This window comes from Mixophyes fleayi, chromosome 10, assembly GCF_038048845.1.
Source record: "Mixophyes fleayi isolate aMixFle1 chromosome 10, aMixFle1.hap1, whole genome shotgun sequence".
Classification (NCBI taxonomy): domain Eukaryota; kingdom Metazoa; phylum Chordata; class Amphibia; order Anura; family Limnodynastidae; genus Mixophyes; species Mixophyes fleayi.
Window position 1 is genome coordinate 39,944,816 of NC_134411.1, and position 14,230 is coordinate 39,959,045.

At 34.9% G+C, this 14,230-nt stretch overlaps 1 protein-coding gene across 1 annotated transcript in view; it reads right to left on the reverse strand.

The window, feature by feature from the left end:
- Nucleotides 1-8,432: 8,432 nt before the first annotated feature.
- The window catches only part of LOC142103361 (vomeronasal type-2 receptor 26-like), a 50,924-nt gene continuing 45,126 nt past the window's right edge, over nt 8,433-14,230 (reverse strand). The window contains exons 5-6 of the mRNA XM_075187423.1: nt 13,052-13,175; nt 8,433-9,340 (exon numbers count right to left, since the gene is read on the reverse strand). Coding sequence (XP_075043524.1) covers nt 8,433-9,340; nt 13,052-13,175 — 1,032 coding nt within the window. The remainder of the gene's footprint in view (nt 9,341-13,051; nt 13,176-14,230) is intronic.

Sequence of the window (14,230 nt, forward strand, 5' to 3'; positions counted from 1 at the left end):
ATTCCTGACCCTTAAAGGGATATTTCCCCCATATATAATCTTTGACTGGTGGGATCTGGAATTAATCCCACATGACAAATACCAGGAAAAATAAATGATTGGGGCATACAATAAGAACACATTATGATTCCTTACTCTCATTATAAATAACAATCTGAGAGAGGATATTTTTGTATCACCAATCCCCAATTAAAGACACATATCTACGTATGACCAATACCCATTGGATTTGTGATCTAACCCTTTAATAAATACTGCTCAGCAGGGAGTCTATGATAACTCTCTAGTATACTCAGCACCCGTCTTGAATTGATAAAAATTATTGGAGAATCAGTATGTTTCGATAGTATATCTATCGATCTTAACAGTTACTATCTTTGGTTCATCGTGTCATATACTTGTTTTTATTATTTCACTACTTCTAACCACATTCAAGTAACTATATTTTAATTGACATAAATAAAATTCATATAAGTTTTAAATAATCTCATTATCCTTTGAGTGCCTTAAGGTGCTTTTCAGTTCTTTTTTCAAACTATGTAATTTGTGTGGGTGCACCTATTTCCAGATGTGAAACTAATACACATAAAATGTGACATTAAGATATAAGTGATTTTTTTTCATATCTGGAGTATGTAGGATTATCCTGGTGCGATAGGGTGGTTCTTAATCAAGTAAACCAGAACAGCCAGCAACACATGGATTTATTGTTTGTCTAGTACTAGACAGATGCAAGATAATTGCTATCTGGTTCCTGGGGTTTAGGGCATAGTTTTCTGCAATGTTAGTAAATGAGCTCTAATGAGACGTTTATATTTCCACACAAATAAAGAATGAGTAACTGGCTACATCATACTTTTATAGCATTAGGGTTGAAGGGGACTGTTGACTAGTGATTGGTTCCTTTTCTTTTGTTTGCCAGTAAATGGGCTGATTGTACTGGGTTGGCTTCATCTGCTAAATCTCATACAAATCAAGGTCAATATGCTAAAATATTTGGTTCTTCATCTCTACCCACCATAGATATTATTACATCTTCCCACAAACAGTTATATTATATTAAGATCATTATGGGACACAATCGTAGCATGCAGGATATTTTTCCAGATACATTGTAATTAACCTCAAGAAACTTTGCCGTAGAACCATTATAGCATCTCAAACAATACGGACATGGCCGCGGCACAGGATGCCCGATAAAACAAAAACCCAACAGAAGGGTTAATTAGTAGCAGTTCACAATTTACTTCATTTGAAGGAAAGCGAATGGTCTTTGCTGTGATGAGTACTGCTGACACAGTGTAACTGTTTTTTTGGGTGATATTTGGGTGCAATATATTAGGCAATGTATTTGTATTTTAGAGGTATGCTGCTAAACAATCGTGTTATGCCAATATGTGTTGCAAATGTATTGTGTTCTTTAAAACGTTTAATCTTTATTTTGATGTTATTTTAAAATATGTTTAGAACAGAAGTATTGTTGGATACCTTTATCCATGGGAACAGTTTCAGACTTATTCTCCAAGGGTCCCTCTAACCAAACATTCCCCTCCTCTATAGGCACCCCATTAATAATGGCAAAGTTATGAAATGTAACACACATCAATCATGTGGCATATAAACTTCAGCATTTTCATGAGGGCTTCTCCAGTGTGGTCAAGGAAATAAAAAGGGTTCTTTCTATGACCAATTTGGTGGAGGTATGTGCCAAATTATATGCTGATTTTTTCTCTGTGACTGTGATGTAATAAAGAAGTGAGGAGCCATGGTCGCAGAGGTAATTGCTATCTCCTGCATTTAGAATAACACATTTTGAGACAAATGACCAGTATGTGGTCCTTATATCCTAGATGTGTAAATTGTGAGATTTTTTTAATAATTATGTTTGTAAAGCTTCCCCCAATATAATTGCACATGGGTGCAATATAAAAATGTTTACACTTAGGCAAGATTTTAAAATCAATACTTGGTGAAGTTTTTTGCAATATAAAGTAACATTCTTTTATGACCCACATGTTGATATCACTGTATACATTCTTTGCTTGGCACACTGACCTTTAGCACAGCTGGCATGAAGGATTTGAAACAACACATTAAACTTACCTAACTGATCTCTGTACTTCCGTGTGCTGGAACTAATTTTATTGTGCTTTTTTGTCAACATCACCAGCACCATCTAATCTTAAAATCTTAGCAAATAATTTGTGTGCTCAACTTTTACATATTAATGCATCATTACAATAATTTCAAATTGTACTCTGGTTATTTAATTTTTATAGACAGATCCTATGAAGGTTTTATTATGCAGGATAATTTCAAATGCACTTAATTTTTTATTGGATATTTTCTCATTAGTTAATCCAGAAGCCCTAAAACTCAGGACTTATTATGTTTGTTCTCCCCAATTTATAACATCCTTAATACATGTATATAATATTCTTTTGGACTCTTATATTAGTCATTTATTATATTATGGTTCAGAAAATTCCAAAGCCAGGCATTATTATAATTTGGCTGCTCTCCATTTTATACTCAGCATATAATATATGCTATTTGGATTAGACTCTCAACATGAGTATACAATTTCTAAATAATTCTCTGTCCTCGGAGTGGTCTCTATAATTTAAAACAAACTATTTTTGTATTGATTTAAGTCAATTCCAGAAGATTGCAGTGTAGAGTGTATATTATGCAATTTGCAACGTATGTTCTCTTCCCAACGATTGGTGGAATTTATAGCAATTCTTAATGTCAACAATATCAACTTAAAATTGACAGTTGAAAAACATGGAAAATATATTTCCTTGACCTCAGAAAAATAAGGGTAAGATGGAAAGTGACATGTATAGAATATATTCAACAACAAATAGCTTACTATATAATAGCAGTTTTCACTTTCCACCAATATTCAAAACATTTCCCAGCGAAAAATAATAAGTATTTCCAAATAAAACCGTACCAACCATTTCACATTGAAACAAAGGCAGAAGAACTTTCAAGTGAAAGACTAAAAAACAGAGGATATAGTAATCATCTAATAAAAAAACCACTCAGAGAAGTTGAAACTTAAGATAGAGTTTTACATTGATTTATTCAAAGCCAAAAATCAAGCAATAAGAATAAATTTACATTCATTGGGTATTTTTGCAATGAATAAAAACTTGTAAAGGATATTTTACAGAAACACAGAATGATGAAATTTCAGAGATTTTAGAACTTGAGGTCTCCATACATTGGAGAAGAGCTAAAAACCTAAAGGATAGACTAGTAAGTGGCCACTTTGTTTCCGAAAGACAGACACCAACTAAGAACCTTGGATCCCTTAGATGTAGCAATTGCAAAACATGTGTATACAGGAAAAAAGACACTTGAAATATGGGTCAAATATAATGAGAAACACACAATTAAAAAGTACTTCAATTGTAACAAGTGCTACTTATGTTGTATCCACTGCTCCTATCCCATGCAAAAAATAAACAATGTGATACAATTGTTCTTTGAACCACAAAAGAGAGTTCTCATCCAAATTAATAAATTGACTGGTGCGCGATAGGAGTAGTTTAGTACATGACTGAAAGCAGTATGTGACATCCCTGCTGCAACAGTTACTGTGGTCTGTAATAACCCTGATGCACAGAAATGTAGCGCAGCCAGCAATTTAATCAGCAGGAGAATTGCTCATGTTAATCTGCTAAATCTTCAGAGTTTCCAGGATGACCTAAGGCCAGAGCCTGAACTGGGTTTTCACTTCTGGGTACAACCATCCCAAAAAGTGTATATGCTGGTGTCAGCAAAGCTGTTTTTGAACATAGCACAAACATCTGATCAAATAAACCTATGTGACACATCAACATAAAGAACAGATGAATGATGTTTTGTTTATTGACTATGTAGACCTCATTTGATAAAACTATAAAAATATGCAGGGGACTTATGTTGTAGACACAATCTACATTTATCATTGCATTATGTGTCTATAATAAATTATCTAAAAACAGTATGTTTAACTGCATTGTCATATCTCTTGAAGGACCCATAAATTATTAACTGCACAGTTGATAGCAATGAACAGAATAATGTGTACTTAGAGTGTTAGGAGAAAAATACAACAATCACATTTAGGGGTATATTTACTAAACTGTGGGTTTGAAAAAGTGTAGATGTTGCCTATAACAGATGCTAGCTGTCATTTTGTAAAATGTACTAGATAAATGATAACTAGAATCTGATTGGTTGCTAATGGCAACATCTCCACTTTTTCAAACCTGCAGTTTTGTAAATATACCCCTTAGAATTTAAATTGCAATTAACACCCCACAACTGTCTCCTTACCACTGTATGAGTGCAATGTTAATCTTTTTTCTAAATATGGTGGTACATATTGCAAGTATTAAATGCAAATAGACAAATATTATATAGCCACAATACAAAAAATGCTTATTTTATGCGAAATGTAATGTACACTGTATCTGTGCACTGTATCTTACTGCTGATATGACATCAATCAGGGACTGATGTGCATGTAGTATGTCATTTGTTTTTCTAGCAGGTACTGTACACCTCAACGCATTAAACTGTATAACTTTTACCTTCCATAACAATTTTTTAACAATAATTTCATAAATATTAGTTTACTAACATATGAAGGAAATCTGAAGCAGAGAACGATGTTTGAATAATAACTTGAAGGAAAAATATTGATTATCTTCCCCTGATTATATGGTTAGAAAGTATAAAACACTGCAAGAAATTAAACAGTGAAATTACTTATGTGCAACAGAACAAGATAAAGTTGTAGGTAGCAGACTCCTTTAATAATTACTTGAAAATAATTCTGTTCCTACAAACGATTCCTTACAATGTAATGTTAAGCTGACAGCACCGAACACATTCAGACAGTGCAGTTAAGCATGGGCAGGAAAGTGTTTCAGTGATATATTTTGATCATTCTGGCCACTGGTAAATCTGCCAACTATAGGGCACTTTAGGTGCTTCTACCATCTGCCTATATGTTGTAGAATTTAATGGCTCATCTGCAAATAGTGCTAATAGATTTTCTCTGTCTTGGTGACAGTTTGCTGAAGTTTATTTCCACTGACATGAGGTTGCTGTGAACTCACTGACACATTTTTTTCTCTGATATTTTCTCCTATTGCTATGTTAATGGCTGAATAATTTGCATATGTGCTATTTATCAATGTGCAACCATTTGTTCCCTTTCAAATACAGCAATAATTCGCTCATTTTCCAATATTTGAAATCTTAAATAAATGGTGTAAAGTGTATAAATCCTATACTACTTACATTAAACACATAATTTGTTTCACTATTGGGTTTTGTGGAATTTGTAGCATATACTGATTCACAGTGAACACTCCTCCAATTATAATGTCTTCATCTTGAAAATATTCATAGTCTTCAAATGTTTTTCTTAATTGTAGATGACATGCTGGTAACGAGTTTTAGGGAACAAGTCTACAGAATGACATACTCAGTAGTATTAAACACAACAGCACTTTAAATAAATAAGTGACCACTGTTGTTGTAGCCATTGTCCCAATATTTTATTGATCATCAAACCATGAATGTAAGAGGTGAAATATGTCACACAGGGCTCTGAAACCTGATGCATCTGTCTGTTAGTGTAATGACGCTGAATCATCTCACTGCCTTTTATAACAGATCTCCTGAATTTAGTGACAGGTGTTTGACTTTTCTGTCCTGCCCTTAAAATAAAACACATGCACAGCAGATAAAGCTGACATTTTAAAACAAGATTCAAAATAATATTTCTATTTGTATTGTTCAAGATTTTATATACAATGGTACAAACAAACATTTATAAATCCCTATAAGAAATGTACTCTCAAAAATAAAGCTGTTACCTCTGTTGCATGTACATTTTGTATATGTGACCTGTGGTCCACTAAGTGGTGATGCAACCTGCGGAGGCAGAAGTCCTTATTATTTATATCAATGTCTTACATTCAACCATTGTATAGTGAGCTAGAAAGTACCACAATATCCAGGATTGATTTTGAAATGAAATAAAGCCTGGCAACTGACTATGGGTGCTGTCAGTCTTTCGGGATCTAGGGCAGAGATGCTTACTCATTTCTTAGCTGGGACCTCAGTTTGCACACCTCTGATGTAGTGGACATGATCAGGACTACAAATTAGTAAACTAAGCAACTAAGAAAACAACATTGCATTAGAAAAGCTAGCTGCAAAGAGTAGGTCATGTGAAAAAATCATCCAATTAAGTACTCTAAGTTAAAGGTAGGCATAGTCTGCTATAGCAAAATCTAGATGAGAATAAACATTTCACATTTGCCCCCCTGTAGCCCAACATGACTCTTAAAGTCAATTCCACGGTACAGTAGTATACAACACACCTTTTGTTTTTAAAAAACAACAAAAACATTTAATGCATGAAGTAATGTACGTTTTACATCCATAATTTCATATAGGGTGAGATGTAATAAATTCTGGTCATACTAAGCACAGAAAAGGAGTATGAAAAAAGTCACTATTGGTGATAGGGGGGGGCAAAGTTTTTGTAACTTTTTTAAACTGTCTACTGCTGGCGGCTCCAGTATCTTTATAGCCGCTGGACCCAAAGGTATTGCTGATTTAATGTCAGCATTCTCATTGTCGGCATTTTATCAGTGTCGGGCCAATTGAAATATCGCCATTTACCATGTCAGCAGGATAGGTATCGGTAATTCTTCCATTGGAAATATGACCACCACATCCTTCTAGTGAATAGAAAGACTCTTCTAAATGTCATCAACCAGGCGCACCAACCAATGTACTACGATGGTACTGCCATCTATTGACAGGTGAGCGCCTGACTACTAGTCATCTGAGCCAACGTTTGGTGTAAGCAAGTTGGAGATTTTTCTCAATGTCTTCAACAAGTCAGGTGTAAAATCCAAGGTACAATATCTATAGTTCTTTGTGGATCTGAACTAGGACACACAATCATCTCTGGAAGCAAAGATCCAGGTTACTAGTCCTCTGCACCAGTGTATGCTTTAGTTGAAGTAATAGATTTTTCATAGTATCATAATTCATCATTGCATCTTGCAGGGTAATATTTTTTATATTTACATCAATATTTTTGATGGATGGTCTGTCTTCCCTAATGGTCATTTGGTTTCTATTAAATTTTCTCCTTTTTTATTTATTATTTCCTTAGAATCCTGTTCAATTTTCACTTCTATCCCATCCATTAAAAGTTAGGGAACACATATACAACATTAGGAAATGTTTAGAAACCCATACTTTATCTGCATACTTTAAAGATAAACATGAATGCAATATTAGCCATATAAGGATTTTATTTTTGCTCTTCAAAATATATACATTCATTGGAGGTATAAACATATTGGGCCTGAGTCATTAAGGAGAGCAAGGCATAAAAATTGAGTAACTTTGCACCTGGGCAAAACCATGTTGCATTTGAGGGGGAGGTGAATTTAAAATGGGGGTGCAGATTTATAGTTGGGGTAGGGCATGTTCTAGATCAACTTTAATTTCAGTGTAATAATAAAGCTATCAAGTATTTGTGTGCTACATGAAAAAAACAGCCAGTGTTTAGCTTATGTGCAAAATAAACTAATTTACACCCCTTGTGTTGTAACATGGTTTGTCCCGGAGAGCATTTACTCCTTTTTTTACCCTTCTTTCCTTAATCACTCAGACCCAGTGAGGCTACTGGATTCATAGCACTGGTGGAATAGCATTGAAGCATTTGCCCCGATCCCCACTAAAGCCCCAGTGTTAAGTATTTTGTTTGCTTTAAATACATTTTTCCACATAGTTTAAATACATTATGTGTTGAGTGCACTGTGTCAAAAGTACTAATTACACTTAAACAACGGCCAGACATGTAGGTGTGGTGGAAGGGGGGCCGGCAACAATTACTCATTCTCCTTTTGCTATTTTTATATTTTATTATCTTATTTAGATATGACACTAACCAAGCTTTGTAGAATGTTTGATTATCTTGCACAATTATATGTAATCTGTATCATGTATAAATACTAATTATATCATCATCACCATACTACTAATAATACCACCGCCACCACCAATATTATTATTACTATTGGTACTACTACTAGAATTACTACTACCACCACCACCACCAAACGTATTATTAATATTAGAAGAGTTATTATTACCACCACTGGTGCAAAAACTATGACTACTACTATTAAAACTACTGTTCCGTAGATACCGATATGTTTATCCTTTGAGTTGATAACGTTGGCTTGGTCATACCATTGTATTTGTTCTTGTTTAAAGTGCAAAAGAGAAACACAGTATTATTTTTTTCTCTGCATTCACATTAATTACAGTCAATAATTATTATCACAAGGTATGTATATTATATCCGGAAACATATGCAGTTTTATTGCAGAACATCATGTTTTTCTGTTGTCAAGCAAATGCAATTTTGTATTTAATGCAGGTCTACATAATATAATATAACATTTGGGAAAAAAAATACAGCCTAATAGTCCAGCGTTTGAGGTCAATATGGAAAAGATCTCCACAGCCACCATGTATTTCCCTTTGGTGCTCAGATAAGCCGGGATCATTGCAATCCAGACACTGCAGAACACCAGCATGCTGAAGGTGATGTATTTGGCCTCATTAAAACTGTCCGGTAATGTCCGGGCTATATGGGCTGTAATAAAACTCACAGCTGCCAGAACCCCCATATAACCCAGGACAGAATAGAACCCAATAACTGAGCCTTCATTACACTGAACGATGATCTGTCCCTGATAAGAGTGTGTGTCCAGCTCCTGGAAGGGGGGAGAGATAGACAACCAACTAACAGAGATCATAACTTGGACAGATGAGCAGATAAAGACTACACAATTGGGCAGTTTCACTCCCATCCATTTCCTCCATACACTGCCGGGTTTGGTGGCTCTGAAAGCGATGCAAACCATGATAGTCTTGGCCAACACAGAGGAGACAGCTATGGAGAAGAGGATTCCAAAAGAGATCTGACGCAGCATGCAGGTTATATCCACAGGACGACCGAGGAACAGGAACACACAGAGGAAGCTCAGCATGATGGAGACCAGGAGAAGGAAGCTGAGGTTCTTGTTATTAGCTTTCACAATAGGTGTATCCCGATGTGATATAAAAATTCCCAATATTAGCTGAGTTATGAAACAGAAGAAACATGAGACAGAAATAAAAACTGCAGAGATCTCATCATTTGTGTAGGACAGAAAATCTTCACTTTTGGGAATGCACAAATCCCTCTTTTCATTCGGCCATTCATCGTCCTGACATGTAAAGCAGTTTTCACTGTCTGCAAAAATTTATAAATTATAAAGTGAAATTACTGATATTAGGTACATGTCTGGGCAATTTTCAATAACAAAAACATAGCAGAACTTGTAGGGTAACTTTATCAATAAAGTAGATAGAGGGGATATATTATAAAAGAAACAGGTAGGTTAATTTGGTTTACTAAAATAAAATATATATCCAAATTAATAGGTGCAAATATGCTAAAATTATATCAATACAAAGCTTTAGTTATAGAAATTAATTAGTTAAAATACACATCATTGGAGTAAAATTAAACTTTAATATGTGGTTATAAAATACAGTTTAATATTTATCCTTCTACAGCTACTGTTAGGACTGCACTACTGCACAAAGTAATAAGAATGGAAATGACTTATATACCTACATGCATGATTATTGGGTTACCATTATCACTGTGAGGAGCACTAATGCACAATTGAACAAGATAATTAAGAGGGAACTGTCATGAATACATAAAGTCACTGTGAAGAGTGCACCTGCCCAAGGAAATGAGGAGGGTGACATTTTTTATATATATATATATATATATATATATATATATATATATATATATATATATATATACAGACAGACATGATCACTGAGTGCCCACTTTTAGCTCACTGTAGGGAGTAGTACTTCACAATGTAATGAGGAGGGTAAAGTCCTATTGTCAGACATATATTTATGGTTGGATTTTGGTGTACAAGAAGTGAAATAAAGACTTCCAGAAAGGTAACATAAAGAATAAAGTGATTGTTTAAATGGGATAAGGAGTAAAGTAAAGCATGAAGTTGAGGAGCACTGCTAAACAATTTATTGCGGAGGGGAATGCTAGGGACAGTGTTGGGTAAGGCAGAAATAATTTGGTAACTTAAGAAGCACAATGAAGTATATCTTATAATCGCATGTAGAGTATTTTAGAGAATCTCTCCATCACACCAATAGCATCAGGGCCAAAATGATTAGGATAATGTTCCCTTTATTAGGTATTTCAAGGAATAATCTGTTTTACAGGCATGGAAACATGTGCATCAGTGTGTGGGAGTTGTAATGTATTATAGAACATGTGGTTAGGATATAGTTAAAATCAATTAAAATCCAGTTTTTCGCAATTTGCTATGGTTCTCGAGATACGTGAAGTACTATTCTAGTGCTTTTTCCACAACATTTGCGTTGCTGCTGATATCCATAGGTGGATTTTTTTTTGGTTGTGTTTTTAAATTCATTTTTCCTTTAACATAGCATGTTGTGCAGCCTTTTACACTTTGGTCAAACATATAAATAATGTCAATATAACTTTGTATTTTTTCAGAAAAAATAGATTCCCCCTGTAGAAGCTGTCTGAATGACCCAGACAAATTCTGCTACATATATGGTAGCTATATTCTTGTTAAACAAAGAAAACCTATCACCAAGTTTGTGAAACAAGTTTATTTGGAATATTTTGGGATCAAATTAGGAGACCAGGACAAGGCATGGGCACCACATAAGGTTTGAAAACCATGTGTAGAGGACCAACGACACTGGAAAAATTGTAAACGGAAAAGCTTAAGCTTTGGTGTGCCCATGGTTTGGAGAGAAAATTTGAGAATTAATATGAGCATAAAGGTGCACTTCCTGCATAACCACCTAGACAAATTCCGACATAACCTTCATCATCATCATCATCACCATTTATTTATATAGCACCACTGATTCCACAGCGCTGTACAGAGAACTCATTCACATCAGTGCCTGCCCCATTGGAGCTTAAAGTCTAAATTCCCTAACATACACACACAGACAGAGAGAGAGACTAGGGTTAATTTTTGATAGCAGTCAATTAGCCTACTAGTATGTTTTTGGAATGTGGGAGGAAACCGGAGCACCCGGAGGAAACCCACGCAAACATGGGGAGACCATACAAACTCCTCACGGATAAGGCCATGGTCGGTAATTGAACTCATGAGGCTGTGAGGCAGAAGTGCTAGCCACTAAGCCACCATGCTGCCTTGGTGATGGAGGAGAGATACCTAGGCAGTTGGGACATACATATGATGGCGGACTACTGTTGCAACCTCTAGCGTGATTGTTCTAATTTACAGTCCTACAGACAGCGTTATTGAAAGGTATAAGAAAATTGACGATTCAATATTTGCTTTACAAATGATATTTATAGGATTTTTTAACTTATTAGTTGTAATTATTGTAAGGAATTTAGTGTGTGCTTCAGAAAAAATAAAATGTGTTAATTTTGTGCAATTACCTATGTATTACTTACGATCATACCCATGTGATCACGCTAAATCGTCGGTTTTTGGATGAATTTGTGTGACCCCCTCATATCTCAAAAGCTGTTGCCAATCTGGGAAATCTGATTACATATTTGGAATCAGCACCAAAATTTGGCCCTAAAACAACTTTAACATGTTGGGCAGCAAAAATGCTGTTGATCAGTGTTATCAGTCCCAGGACATGGTACCAAATCAAAGTTACCTTTATCAGATACTTTTCATAGGTAGAATGTGTGTGGGTGTTTTTTATAAAGAGGGGCAGATTTTTATACTAAAGAAATTCTACCTGAAGCACCAAAAAGAGCAGGAGCTTTGGTGCCTGCAGTTGCTAGAGTTATTAAGAGATATTAGAAATTCCAATATGTATATTGGGCACAATTGACATAGCTCACTGTACAGAAGCATCCTAACACAACAAAGTAAAAAAAAAGCAATAAATACATCCTCCTACATAACGATTTTACATTCCAAGACATATATGACCTACGTATGCAAGGGACATCTATGGGAACAAAATTCACCCCAGCTATGCCAACATTTACAAGAACACACATGAATAGCCCCCCAAGTAAATGTCCTTTTTAATTCTCAGTTGAATCAATTTATTGAACATAACACCGGCTCTGTGACTGTATGGAAATGGAAAGCTTAGGTTAGATGTATTTTAAAATTGTTAATTTAGTAGTCCTAATTTTTGAGGAAAATAATATTAGAGAGAGTTGCTAAGTAATTCCACTCGTGTTGATATATTGTTTATTATAATATTCTAAATATTTTTTACTTACAAATATTTTTTTAAAATGTATTGATGAGCTTTGCTTCTTGCTAATTTAATTCTTTGGCCTATCAACATTTTTTTAAAAAAAGTAGGAAGACCTTGATAATGAATGCTATTAAATAAAAAAAAATCAGAGATTCACAAATGAAATCTTAAAGGAAACTCCTTCCAAAAATGTAGTTTTGCATGGAGTGCTATGTTATGACCTACTGTGGTGTCCTCTTCCTCTGATCTGATGGGCCGTGCAAAGTCCACCAACAATCCAGCACTGATCTTCTCTCCGTTAGTACCGCTTTCCTGTTTCTGACAGGAAGAGGTGTTGTCAATGCCTCTCCCCATCATGGGCGTATTATCAACAAGTCGGCTCTAGGACAGAGAGGAGAGCAGCACTGGACTGTTGGAGCCTTCTGTGACCAATAGACAAAAGTAAGATCGATCTTTGCAGTTTTTCATGACTTAAAAATTCTTCAATTTAAATATATTTACAGTTATGTTTCAGCTACATTTTTTACTTATTTAATGCTTATTACTTCACTTTCATTAATAAAATATTTCTAAAAGACTATTATTTTCAAACACCTTTTCACGTAATGTATTATTATATGGAATAGCTATCCTAATTGATTTGCATGTTTATATAGCACATAAAATATACCTGTTGCATTTGATATTTCTCCCTCAGAGCAGGGAACACAGTCATAGCAGCAGGCATGGATTCCAGATCTTGGTAACTTTCTGCTCCCAGGTAAACACTTTTCTGAGCAGCGAGAGACTGGAATCTGAAATGGAGACAATATGTTTATGTGACAATCATTTTGAGAATGTTTTTCTGGAAATCTCCGATGTGCACAGTACAGGGCATTTACAGAAGTGCAAAGTACAAAAAGCATAGCCTCTTTATTTGCATAAATGCACTTAATTGTCCACACCTTCAGAACTTGAAGTCCATATCCCAGTGTTTGAAAATGGCGCAGAAAACCAAGTTATTCGTAAGTTTGTGGTTTTCCTGGTCCAACTGGAAATGTACATGGTGGAAGCTGAAAATCTCACTTTAATCCTTCTTACACCTACTTTCTGCTTACCCCTTTATTAATTTCAACTTTGTTACTTAAAATACTGGTCTGTTTAGTCTTATTTATGTCCTAAAATCATTATGAAAATTTTGGGACATATGAACTCAATCTTCATTATGTGTTTTCATGTTTGAACATTTTCCTTACTGTATGATGCATTTTGCACATTCTAGACTGCCTGGAGCCATGAACTGGCCTTATAACTGTAATTATCAACTGCTCAAAACTAACACAGTGGCTGTATCCCTTATTGTGTATCACCTACAACAACTAAAATTGTCATCCTCATATGTTTTGTATCAAGTTACCCAATTTCTCTTACATTGAAAGCTTGTTTGTCTATTTTTACCTTCTGTTTAAAGTGATTGTATGTCATTTGTATCATGATCCCCTCAATGAACAGCACTGCAAAATATATTAATTCATTATAAATAAACAATAATAATAATAATAATATTGTTATTGCCATGGTTGAAATCATCTAAATTTTGCAACCCTGTAGAAGTTGCTCTCTTGCCCTTCACCATAAAAAAGGGGCAACTTGAAGTAAAATATGTGCGAGAAATCATAACACTACATTTGTTTTATCTCTAATTTTGAATGTCTGAATGTGCTGGAATATGTTGTTTCACAGTTGATGGGGCACCACAAGTGGCTTAAGCTTCTGCTTTCTCCAATGACATGTGGGATTTGGAGGATCTTGTGGGTGGAAATTATTGTCACATGTTCATGTGTAACTAACTGAAGTGCCCGGCGTTGCC